The sequence below is a fragment of the Hakea prostrata genome, chromosome 7, assembly GCF_041222555.1.
Source record: "Hakea prostrata isolate BN-2017 chromosome 7, UWA_Hpros_2, whole genome shotgun sequence".
Lineage (NCBI taxonomy): Eukaryota > Viridiplantae > Streptophyta > Magnoliopsida > Proteales > Proteaceae > Hakea > Hakea prostrata.
In genome coordinates, this window is record NC_142606.1 from 67,922,151 (window position 1) to 67,940,592 (window position 18,442).

At 38.9% G+C, this 18,442-nt stretch overlaps 2 protein-coding genes across 3 annotated transcripts; one reads left to right on the forward strand and one right to left on the reverse strand.

Moving 5' to 3' along the window:
• The first annotated feature begins 4,941 nt into the window (after positions 1-4,941).
• Positions 4,942-7,662, forward strand: LOC149011809 (xyloglucan endotransglycosylase/hydrolase protein 8-like). 2 transcript variants are annotated; one of them, XM_089163146.1, is made up of 2 exons: positions 4,942-5,262; positions 6,520-7,662. In XM_089163146.1, the coding sequence occupies exon 2, from the start codon at positions 6,674-6,676 to the stop codon at positions 7,316-7,318; it is 645 nt and encodes a 214-aa protein (XP_089019272.1). In that variant the 5' UTR covers positions 4,942-5,262; positions 6,520-6,673; the 3' UTR covers positions 7,319-7,662. The 2 variants fall into 2 exon arrangements, with proteins under 2 accessions (XP_089019272.1, XP_089019271.1); XM_089163145.1 differs by having other exon boundaries at positions 4,943-5,262; positions 6,589-7,662.
• A 7,717-nt stretch (positions 7,663-15,379) lies between these two features.
• LOC149011810 (threonine synthase, chloroplastic-like) lies at positions 15,380-18,442 on the reverse strand. Its single transcript, XM_089164027.1, has one exon. The coding sequence runs from the start codon at positions 18,302-18,304 to the stop codon at positions 16,703-16,705; it is 1,602 nt and encodes a 533-aa protein (XP_089020153.1). The 5' UTR covers positions 18,305-18,442; the 3' UTR covers positions 15,380-16,702.

Consider the following 18,442-nt stretch of genomic DNA (forward strand, 5'->3'; position numbering starts at 1 on the left):
ACGTAAAAAAATAGTGTCAATTAAGCAGTTCAAAACAAGGCGGTTGAAAAACTGCCTTGCCGTCTAGCGGAGGCTTTGACAACATTCTAGGAAAGTAAGTAATTAAGAGGGGGGGGGGGTGCTTCTGCTATTGTATGGAAGGTGCTAGAAAGCTTGTGGATGCTAGGGGGAAGGGAGAAGGGGGCTGGGGTATGCTTTACTTACTTGGGAACGGGGAGAAGCTGCTGGAATTGAAGGAAACTTGTGGAAGACACACCCTAATGCCCACCGTGGGCCTCCCCAAAGGAAACCCATGACCCCTTTGCCTCCAAATTCTTAATCTTGATTTTGTTAATCATTTCAATTTGCAAGTATAGAGGATGGAGGCTTTATTTATAGTCTCAAAAAGAAAAGAAACTAAGACTCACCTTAGGAAACCTTCTTGGTTTCAAACTAACACCCTAATTCTAAGTACGAATCTTACTTAACTAAAGACTCTACTTCAAACAAGGATTCTATCATATCTTGCTCTAGAACGATCCAATTTGGAATCTAAGGATAGATATGGAATCCTAACAAGAAGCTGACTGAAACTAGGTGGTCCCCACAGAACCTAGAAATCATACCCTAACGAGGACTCTTCAATAACTCACAAAATATTGACTCAAATTAAAATTAAGAAATAGAACTTGATCCTAATAACAAGCTGGACCCAGTAAGACCCTAACCTTGGACTCCACAAAATTACCAAAATACCCCTGGTTCAGTTAGGTTTTGGGGAGAGTAAAAACCCAATGCCCTATGCTGCCCCTGGAAACAATTTACATCAACCATGTTGGAACTTTGGGACTCGTAGTTTCAAGTTTAAACTGAAACTATGCTAATTTGCTGAAGTTTGAAATCGTGAATAATCGTGAAGCTTATATCCGTCTAGATGTGGATATATAGATCATGAAGTCATTATATCTATCAAATTTCCACTCTGATAGAGGTGTCATGTTAAAGATAACATGTCTTTTTACTAGACAAAAATAATAGTTCTCTAGTCGATGTTCAAATAGAAAGAGATAGAGTCAGTCCCCCTCTCCTCTGCCCCCCGACCCCCGGAAAAGAAAAAGAAAAAACTCAAGGCGTAAGAAAGACAAACTAATGTGATCCAATCTATTCTGAAGTGTAGTTCTTCTGAAAACATGGAGAGCTTTATCAACATCAAGATGGTAGTTATTTTAGTGGCTACTACTGTTGTTATAGCTATGGAACAATAGAAAAATTTTTGTCTTCGTAGACAGCGTCACCGTGGTTACACTTCAAAACATCTACTGGCTAAATTCCAAGTAACAGCCTTTTATGATTCACCATATGAATTTTACTACTTCTTTTTGCGCTTAATAATAGGTATAGATTTGACTACTTTGATTGTGTAAGGCAGAAAAAGAAACAAAAATATTGGAAAGAGCATAGAGCGATGCCCAGCCACATTGGAACTGCAACATCACATGGAAATGACACAATGCATCCAGCTAACATACCCAATGAAGTGGAAGGCCATTGTGCCATTTGAGGAAGTTCAAAACATTGATACGGTTGGAGATTCTGATTTTCAAGATGGAGCAAATTCACGATTAACACCTGTTGCCAGTAGCAATGGCTCCTGTAAGAGGCCTCGACCAGATGTTATGAGTCGCAAAAAGAAGAAAAAGAAAGACAGTGTTGACGAGATTTATAGGTTTTTAAGAAGGATTGCTGATGCACTTGGTGTTATGGCGAAGAATCAAGCACAAAGTAATAGTGCAAAAGAGATATGTGATGCTGTTGATGCACTCCCGTCTTTGGATTTCGACACCGCAATGGATGCCAAAGCATTGTTTTTGAAGAAGAAGGAGTTAGGGTATATATTTTTGGGTGAAAGTGATGATGTGAAGCTGCAAGTGCTAGAATTTTTCTTAAATGAATATAAGGACAATATATATGACTAATGCTTGAAGGATCTTTTGAGGTAGAAGACTTAATTTGTATGTATGTGATGTTGGACAGATTATTACCAAAAAAATGGTTCAATAGATTTGACTTTTCTGATGTGAGGGGGTTAAGTTTTATGTGTCATCTGATTTAGGTTAAGAAGGTTTATTGAACTAAATGTGACTTTTCTAGATTGATGATGAGAACATCTTCCTTCACTCTTTTTTTTAATGGATGAATTTCTTCCTTTCACACTTTAGATAGTGTTATAATAGTGTTAGCTATTTGGTTGATGTTATGCTGACCAATTGTGGCTTCGGTTGGTGCTTTGATGTCTCTTGTTGCTGATGATTTTAGCTGCCGGGGTTTTCTCTAGGCATTTCCCACAGATGCAACTTGCTTGAAAACAAGGATGCCTAGTTGATCAGAACTTCTATTGTTAATTTTGTTTGCTTGCCAGTATTCCTCATGGAACTCCTAAAGTAGTAAGTTTCCACCTGTCATTTATCATATTCAAAGATTACTTATTTGTTTTTAATTATTTGAACTTAGAGATGATAATCCATAATAAATTCATTGGTTATTGTAGCAGGTTTGAGTCTCCATGCTTTCTGTTTCTCCTTCAAAACTTTTAATCAACCCATATAACTGGCATTATCACTTGGTAATTTCAGGTGCTCTGGAACTGTTCAAAATTTTTGATGAGTACCTGGCTCCAAGTCTTTAGTTTCAAAATCAAAACCACATTCCCTAGCTTGTTACCTATCTAAGATGAGCAAATATCATTGTCTTACTTGTTTTCACCTGTGAAGTCTATTTCTGATTTCTATGTTGTTGTTCAGCACCAAGTGCCATTTTGCTTCAATCTTCTCTTGATATTTTAGTTGGAATCGTGGTTGTATATGCTTCAATTTGCCTTCTGAACTAAAATTGTAATCAACTTATTGTGGACCCATGTTCATCAATGCCATTCTAAATCTTGTTTCAGGTCAGTGATTTTTGCATTTCTCGACTTCTCATTTCATCGACATGCTTTTGCTTGAGCTAGGTTAATACTTTATTTCTTGCCTTTGCATCTGCCTATCTAAGATTATTCTTTTGACTGCTCCTTTCTATGTGTTCCTGGATTTTTTTCGTTCTTCTGTCCTGAGGAAGGAAATCATTTGGCGTAGCTGCAAATTGCTATTCCAAAATCATAATCCTTGAATTTAAACTGTATTGTATCTGATACAATATTTAGTTTACCATGAAAGTACCAGAGGTTTCTGATTACCACCTTTGAACAACTTAAATCTTCAGGGTAATGTGGAGGATATTTCAAAGAGGGTTTCTGATTATCTATTATACTCTTCCATAATACTTTTCTTCTTTCTCCAAATTTCACTAGTCCTTTTAAATTCATGAGTAGTAAAATCATAACAGCATATTAATAAAAGAGGGGGAAAAAAGGGAGAAAAGGTGAGGAGGGATTATGTGTGTCTTAACCTGAAAATCCGTTGTTTTATTCCTCTTATTTCTCCATTTAGGTCCAGGATGATGGAGTTGGAAGCATCAAATGGTTGTTGCTCTTACTTCAATTACGAATGTAGTTGAAAGAAAGGAAGAACGCGGTGTTGAAGAAGGCTTTCGCACAAACAGAGTCCATGGGTGATTTTCGTGGTTTTCCTACACTATTTTGCTGTGTGTCTAGACTTCAAGCTAATAACTACTGAAGAGACCGTTGGACTTATATAATAAGTTTTCTCAAAAGATGAGGTGAAAAGAAAAAAGGATTCAGAATTTCTTGAAGAAAAGGAAAATTTTTGATTCAAAGAGTCCACAGAATCATCAGGCTGGAGAGAGATGAATAGGAAGGGCTACCTTCACTTGCATTTTATTGATCGTCCTTGCCGTTTGTTGCTGAACTGAAATAGAAGAATTCCATGTTACTCTCTGAATGTCTTTCCAAACATTCTTGGAACTCTCTAGTGTTGAGCACAATTTGCATAGATCAAAATGAGCACTTAATTTTTTCCTTAAGACTTCCTACAGAGTGAGCCTTCATGATGAATCAGTTTCCAAAGAAAGTGAAGCACCTTCCATGGCATTGGTAAATGCCACAGTTTCAACCACATGCTGCTACATTTATCATTCAATTCAGGGAAAGCTATAGCCTATAGGCTGAAGCCATTGAAAAAGAACATTTAGCTGTAAAACGCCAAAAGAAAGAGTTCAGATCCTCTTTGGTCTCCACCTAGCTTGTCTCTCTACTAATACAACGACACTCATATGAGTATGAGACATACTCATGTAAGCGTGCCTATATGAATAGAGGAGTACAAACAAGTTCTATGAGTGTGGTATTATACTCATGTGAGTATGACTGTATGGGTGGAAGAGCATATACAAGCTATATGAATGTGAGTCTCATACTTATGTGAGTAGACCTATAAACAGATCAGATTCAGCTTGGATACAATGTGAGTAGACCTATAAACAGATCAGATTCAGCTTGGATACATCAATATCCGAATTCAAATTCGAATTCGTAACTTTATCGGATATTCGATAATAATTCGATTATTGATTGGTGATTGTCTTATTTTCTTTTATTTTTTAATTTAATTTCGATTTCCAATTTCAGATTACCGGTTTTCAAATCCGATTATCAACCCTTTTTTAGAGAAAAATATTTAATACTTTACTCTAACCAGAAAATTTTCGATTATCCGATTACCAATCTCCGGTTTTCGAATTGGCGAATCCGATTATCATCTCATTTCAGAGAAAATAATGCTGTATATTTTACTCTATTCGGATGTTATCTGACTCGATAAGGAATTATCTGAATTCGGTTGCTTAGCGGATATATACAAATATTTTTTTGGAAAGAAAATTCTGGATACAGACACCCTTAAGTGAATGCGAATGAAATTAGAGGCTTTCGAATATTTATTTATGAGACAAATTTAGGATATCTATTTATAGGTCTACATGTGAATATGACTGTATGAGTGAAATGACTAATTAGGTAAAGATGATCTTCACCAAGAAAAGGAAACATTGAGAAAAGAAGGGAAAATCAGAGAGCCGGTGGACAATTTGATGAGTCCAACGGTCTAACAACGTCCACGACGACTCATCCTGTCGTTGGCACGTTTCATAAATCTGAAGAGGCTGATCGGCTTCACGAAGTGTTCATCTTCAATTATTTGTTCCTGACAGTTTCCGACACCGTAAAACGATTCAAAACTAGGTTATATATTCTGCTTCTTCAACTTCGTGCAATGATGCCCAGTCTTTTATCGAAGCAGATACATGAGCGGATTCACATCAACTCTTGAAGTAAATACTCTTTTTTCTGGCATTGCTTGTTTGATGGGTTTTTGCTTAGCTATATGATTTGTAATGGATCAGTTCACAATACATGAAAATTGACCTATTCTCCCTTTTCCGGTGAAGGAATAGAAATGCCACCCATCCGAACCTCTTTTGGTATTCATCAAGTATAGGCTACCATGTGTTCGATGCTTTTCCTCTTCTCTACTGGTCTTTATCCTTCTCATGCTTCTGGGTTTTTGCATGGCTGGACTAGTCTCAATCCCTTGGCTGCTGGATTGGAGTTTAATTCTTTTTTGTCTCGCTGGGATTGCTTGGTTTGTTGAACCAAATGAGTTGTTTTGAGGAAGGGACTCACATGAGTCTGCTCAGTCCTCTCTTTGAATGCATTTCCCTTTGGGCTCTGTTGTTGGAACATAAACATATAAAATTGAAAGGAGAAGTGTCAATCATCAGGTGATGCAGAGTTTGGTTATGATTCTGTCGCTTTGGAACTGAGTGTCTTTATGCACAAACACTTAAAATTTGTTGTAAATCCACTGGTGTTACCATCTAATTTACATTTCTAGTGTGAATGTTGGAATGGGGCCAACTCTTTTTTAGTAATATTAGTCATAGTGCTCGTAGAATGGTTGCTTTGGATTTGATACAACATTTGAAAGCTGAAATCATCTCACTTCTGTAAAATCCCAGCGGGTGTTACTGTTGGTTTGGATTTCTGAGTTGATTAACGAGTTTCTTCAGCTTCAAAGTGTTAGAGCTAGGATCATTTTAATGCTCTGGCCTCTGGATACCCCACTTATTGTCTCCTTACTGAAGTTCCTTGATGGACATTTCTAGTTTTCTACCACATTGATAGTTGTTTATCATTGAATTTTATGTGATTCCTCTCATTCGTTCATTATTAAATTCACCTGCAAATCTTTATGCTTTTAAGCCCCTTCTCTTTCTCCCGTTGGTTTTTCTACATTGTTTTGGTTGAATTGGAACTTGGAAGTCTCCTGCTGTCACAAATGGCAAGAATAAACAATGTCTGCTTGACCCTAGTTGTTGCTGTAGGCAGCCTAAAAAAAAAAAAAAAAACCAGAGTCCTGATTGTGTGTTTTTTTTTTAAGGTTAATCTCCTTTTATGTAGCTCTCAGTGCACTTGGTTTAGCTGTATGAATGTAGACTAGATTGAACAGTAACAATTGGATTTTATAACATGATTTCATGGTATACCACTGTAACAGTAACAATGATCTCTATCAAATTACTGTGCAGAATTGATCTCTGACATCTGTTGATCGAGTATGCAAGATTTCTCAAACCCTTCCTTTCTTTTTGTAATAGAATTGTAGCAGTTGCAAGACAAAATTCTGGTTTCCACTAGACAACTATATCTTCGACAACCTTTGGTAGCATAGTGCAGATTCCAATGGCCAGTCCTGCACTTCACCCCGAGACAGTTCACCATACTCAGAAGCTCAAAGAAATTACTGTTGACTATTGTCCTGATATGTGCACTCACTCACCAGAATCTGATGAAATCATCGTTGTATTTGATGAGAGGGGTGGTGCTCGCTGGCGATCCAAGACACGCTTTCAGTTTGGCACCTTTGGTGCTCAAATTGAGTGCCCTAAAGGCAATACTAGTGGTCTCAACTTCAACATCTACCTATCCTCTCTTGAAGGAGATAAATCACAAGACGAGATCGATTTTGAGTTCTTGGGCAAAGACAAAACCATTGTTCAGACGAACTTTTACACATCAGGGACAGGGAACCAAGAGAAAGTTCACAAATTAGAGTTTGATTGCTCTGATGGATATCACAGTTACGAGATAAAATGGACCAGAGAATTCATAGAGTGGTCAATCGATGGAAAGGTTGTTAGGAGGGAAGAAAGGAAGGAGAGCAAAGCGTTTCCTGAGAAACCCATGTTCCTTTATGCATCAGTGTGGGATGCCAGCTATATTGATGAAGGACGGTGGACAGGGCCTTACATTGGTTGCGATGCACCGTATGTTTGTCGTTACAAGGATGTTCGAGTTCCTGCTGCCGCAGCTGTGGCAGAAGACTGAGGGGACTTTGAGTTTGCTTCTCTCATTTGGTGTTCTCCCTTTCATTTGTCTGTACAATAGCTTTGTTGGATGAACTGAATAAGGTTCTGTAACCGTACCTTTCTACCATTGCAGTTGAGGAGAAGTGCCATGCAGTTCTAAAATATGTGGTTGATGGGTGTTAGAGTTGTGCTTCTTCTTCTAGCCTTTTTCTGCCAACCTAGTTTTGCCATATGGTAACATTCCCTGGCTACTGCCATTGTCATATTTTTTTTCTTTCTGTAACATGGTTAGAACATTGCATCGTCCTTCAATGATTTTGAAATGACTGATTGATGGAAAATGGCTGAACTAATACATGGACTTTGATGCATTGATTTCTGTTCTTCCTTTTCCATCAAAATGACTAGCTTTTGGATTATAAGATGGCCAGGTTTAGCTTTTGGATCATAATAGTCGATGTTTTCTCACACTTTGGAAATGAGGGAAACTGCAGAAAACTTTGGGCCAGATCTTACCATAGTACACAACTAGATTCTCACTTCTTTACACGAGTACAGAAGCAGCCTTTTATCTAAAATGCGATCTTGTCTGAGAAAGAAAACATTTTTCCATAAAAATGGTTTCGAATTTAGAGTTATGTTTGATAAAGATGCACTGCCATCCCCATTCTCGTAATGAAATTAATTGAAAATGCAAACATGGTTTAGATGCATAATTTCAAAGTAAGAATGAGAACATTGAACACATTCTGCTGAAGTGTATTCTTAAGTTTAGAATGCTCAATTCTAGTTAGCAATTCATCAGTAAAACAACATGGTTTTTTATGGTAATCCCAATTCATCCCTTGTCAACCAAACCTAGCCTAAAGGGATTGATTTCAGAAAAAACAAAGAGATACTTTATACTACAATTTGATCCTTTAACATTAATCAAGAATAGAGAGAAAAAAAGGAAGAGGTCATTTTACTGTGTGTGTTTCCATGGGAATAGGGTGATCGTTTCGAGTCTAGATCACCTCCCCATCAGGTGAACACACACTGCTCTTCTAACCCTTCTCCACCACATATTTGGTGTAGAGCCCAGTCTAAGCATAATAAAATAATTCAGAAGTGGGACATGGGAGCCATACTGTCCCCTGATGCTTTTTTGCCACACATTTGGTGTGGAATCCAGTCTAAGCACTATTAAATTAATTCAGATGTGGACCCAGTAAATCCACATTAGAGCTACACCAACTGGATGGTGGAGAAGCATTAGGGAGCAGTATGTGCTCCTTCAATGGGGAGGTGATTCAAGGTCGATCATTTTGCATCCCCATGAATCTCTGCACAAAACTACTAACCCAATTACCATATTTTTTTCTTCATTATCACCGTCATCATCAAAACTTGTCCCAACTAAATGGGGTCGGCTATATAGATTCTAACCTTCTAATCAGCTTTATTTGAGATCATGCTAGATACAAGGTCTAAGCTATGCATATCCTTTCTTGCTAGTTCTCTTAAACTTTTTTCAAAATGTTAAATTTATTGAAGAGGTTGGTTTACGCCAATTCCAGCTGCGGAATTAAGGGTTTTGGATTCCACTTATCGGACCATGAGGTATGATACAACCAATAAGAGTCAAAAGTGAAAACATATCCAGTCCAATTCTTAAACAATCAATCTTGAACCAAAAAAGAAAAAAACATAAAAAACCAATCAAAGTATAGAAATCAGAACTTGTAAGATCCCACAAATTCTATGAAAATCTAAAGTCTACCATCACATCAAAATGGAGCTAAAAGAAATCTGTTGGAGTTTGGTCACAAAAAATCCTTCGGTCCAAAATAGAGAACTGCTTAACGATCTCGTAATTGACTGACAGGCCATTACAAAATGTTTTTCCGCTACCAAACCTTAAAAGAGATGGACCATTTCAAAGAAACATCCAAGAAAGAAATGGAAACCTTGCACTGAGAACAACCTAAAAAGCTAAAAGCAAACAGAGAAATTCAGAGTCTTGAGATCGAACTTACAGTGCCTGACTATGGGAACTCGAATTTTCTTTCAGTTTGGGACGCAATGGTGTGGGGGCAGCATCCCCGGAGCTTGTAGAGGATCCACATCTGTTTGAGCCTCGGATTTTCTTTCAGTTTCGGGCTGGGCATAGCATTTTAAGCATATATATATATATATATATATATATATATATATATATATATATATATATATATATATATATATATATATATATATTCTCTTGTAAGAGATCATCCGGAGTAGTTGTTTTGAGAAGAATATAGTGAAAACCTAATGTTGGATGTAGCCTTACATTGAGGTGAACCAAGTAAAATCCGTGTTTTTTCTTCCTTGTTTTATATTCGATTGTATGTGATTGATCGCTCTAATCCTAATATTTGGTATTAGAGCGCTAGGTTTTGCGATTAGGTTACCTTTCTTTTGCAAATTAAGATTTGCGATATAGTTTTCTTGGTGAAGAATAATCTGCAAATCTATCTGTAAAAGATGTCAACTGGTCAATCGTGAATTGAGGTGGAGAAGTCGGAGGAAAGGGTTTTGAGTTATGGAAGTTAAAGATGGAGACTTTGCTCATGGATAGAGATATGTGGTACATGGTTAAAGACGACTAACCATCTATGCCAACGAAAACCACAGAAGATGGATCATCCGAGGCAGTTGTCTCTGTTGAGATGAAGGAATGGATAAAAAAATGATCGGAAAGCTTGAAGTCTAATCTAGTTGTGCCTTGCAAATAATGTTTTGGTGAACATGACTTCTGAGAAGACAACAAAAAATCTTTGGACGAAGCTAGGAAGCTTTTATCAAAGCAAACCACTCGTGAATAAGTTGTTTCTGTGAAAGAAGTTGTATACTCTACGGATGAGTGAAGGTGATTCGTTTTTTGAGCATATAAATGAATTTAATACTATATGTGGACAACTTGCATCTATAGATGTTAATCTAGATGAGGAAGATAAAGCTTGTACTTTACTTTGTTCACTACCTAACTCGTGGGAGCATATAATTATTTCGATTTGTTCTGATGTTAGCAAACTATCTTTTGAGGCTATAATAGCAGCCTTGTTGTCCGAAGAGATGAGAAAGATGGGTTCTGAAAGTACCACGAATGAGGCTCTGATGGTTAGAGGGAGGAGTAGTGAGAAATCTAAATTTGGTGATAGAAGTAAATCTAGGGGAAGATCTAAGTCCCGAGATAAATTTGAAGTAAAGTGTCGGAAGTGCAAAAAGGTTATACATTTGAGGAAGGATTGCAGAAGTAAAAGTGTATGCCCAGAAAAGTGAGATGAGTTATCATCTTTTGCTACAAAGAAGGACGATGACAGTAGCACATGAAATCTGTACATGGTAGGTAGTTCACCTCAAAGTGATTGCAATGAATGGATAATTGTTACTAGAGCATCTTTCCATATGACACATCATAGGGAATGGTTCTGTAGTTATGAGCCATGTCATGTACAGTGAGGATAGGAGATGACACAGAACTTGATATAGTTGGTCGTGGAAAGGTGAGGCTGAAGATGAAAGATGGAACAATCAACGATTTGCTTGGTGTGATGCATATTCCAGGTCTTACCAAAATTTTTATCTCAATAAGAACAATGGCAGATGTTGGTGTCAAGTTCAATAGTGACAAGTATTAATGCAAACTAACTCATGGGTCTATGGTAATTGGTAGAGGAGAACGACATGGAAAGCTATGGAAACTACTGTGTAACACAGTGTTCAGTGGCGATAGCTATATCTCTGAGCAGGTGGAGGAGGACACTTCAATGTTGTGGTATAGAAGGTTGGGTCATATTGGTTGGAAGGGACTAGAGACCCTGACAACAAAGAAGCTAATGGATGGAATGCCAAGATGTTCTATGGGATTTAAGTTCTGTGAACGTTGTCTATATAGGAAATAAAAGCGGGTTTCATTTAAATTCAAAGGAGGTAGAGCAAAAGGTATTCTGGACTTGATCCACAATGATGTCTTCGAACGTACACCTAATGCATCACTTGGAAAATCAAGGTATTATGTTTCTTTTACTGATAATTTTTCAAGATATGAATGGTTATATTTCTTGCGGAGCAAAGATGAGGTATTTGAAAATTTTCAAGAGTTCAAAGCCTTGGTGGAAAATCAGTTTGACAGAAAAGTCAAAGTCTTAAGGACTGACAATGAAAAAGAATATTGTTCAACGAAGTTTAACAAATTTTGTTCGAACAGTGGGATGATTACAAGGCAAAATACACAAATATATTCACCTCAACAGAGGTTGAACGGGGACTCATGGAGAAGGCAAGATGCTTTCTAAGCGGTGCAGGTTTAGCAGCTGAATTTTGGGTAGAAGCAGTAGCTACGACCTGTTACCTCAAAAACAAGTCCCTTACATCAGCTTTGAAGGATCAGACCCCATTTAAAGCATTGTTTGGGAAGACGCCAGAAATTTCTCATCTCAGAGTGTTTGGTTGTGAGGCATATATACACGTGCCAAAGGCCAAAAAAAAAACAAGCTTGATAGGAAGTCAGAGAAGTGCATCTCTATTGGGTACAAATATGGTATCAAGGGATATAAGTTGTGGAATCCAGAAACCAGACATATCTCTTACAATACAGATGTTGTGTTCAGAGAATCAAATTTGAATCAAATTTTTCTAGATGCTCTAGAAAGGCCACACACAGTGACGTTAGATGTGGGTTTTGAAGAAGAGTTAGTCAGTACACAAAGTGCAGCAGAAAATTCAGATTCTGAATTTGTCGAACCTAATGAGGCAAAGGATATAGATTTTGAAACACAGGTTGAGGCTGAGGCTGAGGTTGAAGCAATAGCTGGTCCAGTGTCAAGGAGATCCACGAGGGAAAGAATACCATCTGAGAGGTATACACCTAGTAATTATATTCTTTATACCAGTAATGATAATTGTGCGCTTAATGTCATAGGTGATGATCCAAGCACAGTAAAGCAAGCTAGAAGCTCGGATGATGTCAAACAGTGGGAGGAGGCTATGAAAGTTGAAATTAACTCCTAGAATAAAAACAAAACTTGGAGTTTGGTGAGACTACCTGCAGATCGCAATGCAATTGGATGCAAGTGGGTGTTTAAGAAAAATGTTGGTGCAAATGGGGAGATAGAAAGCTACAAAGTTTGGTTGGTTGCAAAAGATACTCTCAGATAGAAGGGGTTGATTATGGTGACGTATTTTCACCTGTTGCAAAATTAAATTCCATAAGACTTGTTCTATCTATAGCGGCTGTATATAATGGAGGGGGAGCAACTAGATGTAAAGACTTCAGTCCTCCATGGTGATTTGGAGGAGGATATCTACATAAAGCAGCCAAAGGTATTTGTGGTCAAAGGAAATGAAGACTTAGAGTGCAAGTTAAATAAGTCTTGTATGGCTTGAGGTTGTGGTAACAGAAATTTGACTCATATGTCTTGAAGTTTGGGTTTGATAGTTGTGATGCTAATCATTGTGTCTATGTAAAAAAGTTAGAAGGTAATTTTGTTATTTTAACATTGTATGTAAATGACATGTTATTTGTTGGAAACACCATGAAGATAATCCGTGCAGTTAAAGGACTGCAAGCAGAGTAGTTTGAGATGAAAGATTTAGGCCCAACAAATCTAATCTTGGGGATGCAGATTAAGAGAGATCGTGAAAAAAGAAGGTTGTTGTTGAGTCAAGAAATATATTGAAAATGTTCTGAAGAAATTCAATATGTCAGATTGTAAGCCAGCGAAAACTCCCATGCCTACAGGTTGCAAGTTATCAACTCTCCAGTGCCCTAAGACTGAGGAGGAGGAAGAAGATATGGCACCAATTCCCTATGCAATTGTTGTTGGGAGTTTGATGTATACCATGATTTGTACTCGTCTAGATATTGCCCACGCAGTGGGAGTATTGAGCAGATATATGTCCAAGCCAAAGAAAGAGCATTGGATGGCAATGAAATGTATGTTTTGCTATCTTTGCGCTACATCTGATTTTGGGTTATGTTATGACGCATAAAGAGCTCAAAGGAACAGGCACAATTAGAGCTACAACGCTCTATGGATGCTGACTGGGGATGTGACATTGATAGTAGAAGATCTACCAGTGGATATGTTGTTTCTTTATTTGACAGAGTTGTCAATTGGATGAGCAAGAGGTAGAACACAATTGCCTTATCTACAACAGAGGCAGAGTACATGGCCTTGACACATGCTATCAAGGAAGTGATTTGGCTGTGTAGGTTGTAAAGAGCTTGGTTTTACACAAGGTGGAGTGGCAATTGAGTGTGATAGCCAGAGTACAATATTCTTGGCCAAAAAACTAGGTTTTCACACAAGGACCAAGCATATCAACATACAGTACCATTTTATCAGAGAGAAGATAGAACAAAAGGTTGTGATGCTAGAGAAAATTGACACAAAAGTAAATAGTGCTGATTTTCTTACCACGATAATTAATTTATGAGAAGTTTGAATGGTGGACAACTGCTTTGGGTTTGAGGAAGCATGTAAAGCATTCACGTAGTGGAGAATATTGAGTATGGCTCATGCATCACATTGTGTTGCCGAAGGACGGTAGGGGTCCGGGGAGGCGGCCCAACAAAGGTGTGGGGGCAACGCCCCTGGAGCCTATAGAGGATCCACATCTCTTGGGGCCTTGGAATTTCTTTCAGTTTGCGCTTGGGTCTATGAATAGTTGTGGCTTAGGGTTTCTAAGTGTATATATATATTCTCTTGTAAAGAACATCTGTAGTAGTTGTTTTGAGAACCTAATGCTGGACGTAACATCACATGGAGGCAAACCAGGGTAAATTTTGTGTCCCTTTCTTCCTTGTTCTCTATTCGATTGTGTGTGATTGATCACTCTAATCCTAACAAGCATACACTAGCTCGATCAATAGAATTGTCTCCAATTTGTATAGCAGAAGCAAAAGTAGTATTAGCTCTCACAGGCTTGAACTCAGTCCACCCTGAAGTGTAATAGAGGTAAAGTGGATTGGTGTTTAAATTCTATCAACTAGCCTAATTCTTTGCACATCTGAAACCTGATAGAAAGCATAGATATTCCCTAGTTTCCTCCGAGAACAAAAACCCAATCTGGTACTACCCAATCGAATTGTTGAAGCATCTCGATTGCAGCGGTCTTCTAGCTTCAAGTCTCAGGCTGTTCTAAGAGTTGGCAAGATAGATGGGTCAACTTGTCCAAAGGTTTTCTTGTTGGATATGCAGAAAAGCTGGGGAACCAGAGACCTGTCACTGTACATATCTGTAAAAGAAAAGTGGGGAAATTTAGAAGAGAAAATATCCAGAATATGGAACAAAAAAGTCATGGGATGTAGAGATGATCAATCACTTTTCAAAGTGAATGCAGACTACCCAGTGGATTAAGTTTCACTTTGGCTCTCTCAAGTTTCAATAATCAAAAAGCATGGATGAAACCCTCCAAAATGCTTAAAAGACGAATCTGTTACCAATCAAATAAACATCAGATCGAATTTTTTGGAACAAAAGTAAAACCTTGACACATCAATCTTACTCAAGTTTACGATCAACAACAAAGAAGGTAAAAGCAATGGAAGGTTCTCTCAGGATCTGATATTTGGCAAACCTGGGACCTTCAAGAAGGTATGTTCTAACAGCTGCTCCTGATATTCTGGGAATATCCTTATTGCAATAAATCCATTTCAAAGATTACCTCACCTGTCTCATACCCATATGATGGAGCAATATAAAGGTGCAGCTTTTTGTGGAGTTGAGTCCTCATGTTATTGAATTGCATAATGTTGCATTCAGGTGATTTTCAGTGCTTATCTTACTCTTACTCCCCACCCTGAAGCAGTGCATCCATAATTCTATTAATATGTGGTCTTCCAAAGTCTTTTTTTTTTTGTGGTAAATCAACACCCATTTCAAAGAACAGGGAGAGGACAAAGTGTCAAAATTACAAAGATCCAACAACCAAGTAGTGGAATTTGGCCAATTAGTCCTCCGTGTTAAGTTAACTGTCTTTCCAACTAGAGAATGAGCAACAATGCTGCATCCCTTAAGAACAAAGTGAAAACTACAATCCATAAAATAAGAAGAGTGGCGGATAATATCCTCTACAATATTCAAAATATCAACATGAGTAGGAACTTTAAAATTTAAAACATTGACCAACGGCTAACAATCATTGTCCACCATGTGATGATCAAACCCCTCCGCAGCCGCACCTAGAAGAGCCTCACGAATACCAAAGTTAATTACAGGACTTGATTGGTTAACAATTATGTAAACTTAAAAGACCTCAGTTTGGATATAATCCACCCCACCCCCATCAGTCCACTTGCGCTTTTATTGGTTGTTAGCCAGCCGGCCCAGCCCTATTGGTGTGAAGTTTCAGTCTTGCAGAAGAGCTTGGCAAATCTGCAATAATGAGGTTAAAGAATCAAACTGTAAATCCCCGAGCTTACCTGCTACTACTTTAGAGTCTCTCAGGGGAGATAAAGAACCTGAGCCTTCAAGGAAGGTTGAATTTCGGCTATGATGAGTCTCCCTTAGCTGCTCGTTCAGACAGGAAAATGGAAAGTCACCTTGACAACTTGACAAGAAGGCCTCAAGCAACCAAGCTTAGCAGCCCCAAATGACTAGGAGAAATGGGAATGATTTTTCAGTCCCTACAAAACTTCTCATTATACATGCACCTGTTGGGATTAGAATTTAAATACTCTCCAGAATGTTATTCAACAAGTATTTCCTGCCCATTCTGTTTCTATTTTAACCCTTGTTCGAGGAACTTAACACACTCTGTTTCATGTTCAACATGGCATCACGATGAAGTCGTTTTGGTAAATTTGTTGAGATCCAATTTGACAAGAGTGGGAGAATATCAGGGCAGCTGTTAGAACATACTTTCTTGAAAGGTCCCGGGTTTGCCAAATATCAGATCCTAAGAAAATTGTAACCGATTCCAACCTTGGAACTCAGGATTTTGGGTTCCCGGTTTCCAAACCATGAGGTATGATACAACCAATTAAGAGTGAAAAGTGAAAACATACCAGTCCAGTTCTTAAACAATCAATCAAAGTATAGATCCCGCAATTGCTCTGAAAATGTAGAGTCTACCATCACATCAAAGGTGGAGCTAAAAGAAATCTGCACTATAAAACCACTTTGGAGTTAGGACACCAAAAATACAAGTCCTTTGGTCCACAAAAGAACACTGCTTAACAATCTTGTAGTTTACAGGCCATTACAAAATGGTTTTCCTCTGCCAAAACCTTATAGGGATGGACCATTCCAAAATCTCCAAAGAAGCATCAAAGAAAGAAATGGGAACTTGCAATAAGAAAAACCTAAAAGGCTAAAAGCAAACATAGCAGTTTAGAGTTCTGGGATTGAACTTATAGTGCCCGAAGATGGAACTAGAATTTTGAATTCTGCCTCAATAAGTGTTTCTTCAGTACGTCCATAACTGATCCAAAATCTGCTTTGACACTCACAGGCGGGTTAGCAAACCCGCAAGTCATATCTGGAATCTCCTTGGAGTGATAATCAACTTTGGACTGGGTAAATTTCAGTCCATGAGCAGTGCTGACAACCACTGTTCGATCTGTGGCTCCAATAACCCCACTCTTCCTAAGCTTAAACAAAGCTGAAAGCGCAACACCAGTGTGAGGGCATATGAACATCCCAGTGGAATCAGCCTGGGCCATGGCATCCATAAGTTCCTCTTCAGTTGCTTCTTCCACAATCCCATTTGACTTCTGTAGAGCATACACAGCTCGATCAATAGAAACTGGGTCTCCAATCTGTATGGCAGAAGCAAAAGTAGTATTAGCTCTCACAGGCTTGAACTCAGACCAACCTGAAGTATAATACAGGTAAAGTGGGTTGGCGTTCGCAGCCTGAGCACAAACAAGCCTGGGGATCCGATCAACTAGCCCCAATTCTTTGCACATCTGGAAACCCTTATAGAAAGCGTAGATATTCCCAAGGTTTCCTCCAGGAACAATAACCCAATCTGGTACTTCCCAATCGAATTGTTGAAGTATCTCGATTGCAGCGGTCTTCTGGCCTTCAAGCCTCAGGCTGTTCAAAGAGTTGGCAAGATAGATAGGCAGCTCCGCCGTAACCTCTCGAATCAACTGCATGCAACCATCAAAATCTGTATCAATACTAAGAACATAAGCCCCATTAGCGATGGGTTGAACCAACTGGGCCATCGAGATCTTGTTGGCAGGAAGGAACACGAAGGATGGAATCCCAGCAGCAGCGCAATAAGCAGAGAGAGCCGCAGAAGTATCTCCGGTGGAAGCGCAGCCCACACCAACAACAGGTCGTTTCATCTTAATCAATCGGTTCACCTGGCTGACCAAAACCGTCATGCCCAGATCCTTGAAACTTCCAGTATGGCTGATACCACAATGCTTGACCCAAAGATCATTCATGCCCAGAAACTGTTTGCCAAAACGCTCAGCCCAGAATAGATTGGAATTACCCTCGAAAGCGCTGACGATGTCGTCGCCATCAATTTCAGGAAGAACCCATTCTTTCTTGCTCCAGACGCCGGAGCCATAGGGCCAAGTAGTCTTGCCGATGCGGGAATCGAAGAGTGACTTCCAGTAATTGCCATCGAATTTCTTGAGAGCATCCATGTCGTGCTGGACGTCGAGAAGTCCACCGGAGCGGCTACGGTAGACGATCTCATCAAGGGAATAACATTCCGTAGATGAGGGATCTGCGTTGAATGGGACGTATTTGGCAGAGAAGCCAAGACTGTGAGTGCCGTTGTTGTGACGGCGAGCTTCCTCTCGAATGTTCTCGTCTGCCGGGCGGCGATGCTTAAGAACAGTAGGAGCAGCAGCAGAATTCGGTGCTGGAGAGTTTTCCGACGACAAGGAAGAAGCACGGATTATCATTTGTGCAGAAGAACGACCGTCGATTCTTTTGGGGTTTCGACACCGCGATACAGATTTGTGCCCGGCGAAGCCATGAGAGACATGGAGCTGTGACAAGGAAGCCATTCTTCCTCTCTCTCTCTCTCTCTCTGGGTTTTTCCGCTTTCGATTTCTTTGCGTTTCAAGAAGATCAAGAGATCAAAGCAAAAGTTGCAGAGCCAAATTCCAGTCAGACACAGACGGGTTTTTTATAGCCTTAGGGCT

Excerpts from the sequence above, each read along its gene's own strand:
- LOC149011809 (XM_089163146.1), top strand. The coding sequence starts at position 6,674 with ATGGCCAGTCCTGCACTTCACCCCGAGACAGTTCACCATACTCAGAAG.
- LOC149011810 (XM_089164027.1), bottom strand. The coding sequence starts at position 18,304 with ATGGCTTCCTTGTCACAGCTCCATGTCTCTCATGGCTTCGCCGGGCAC.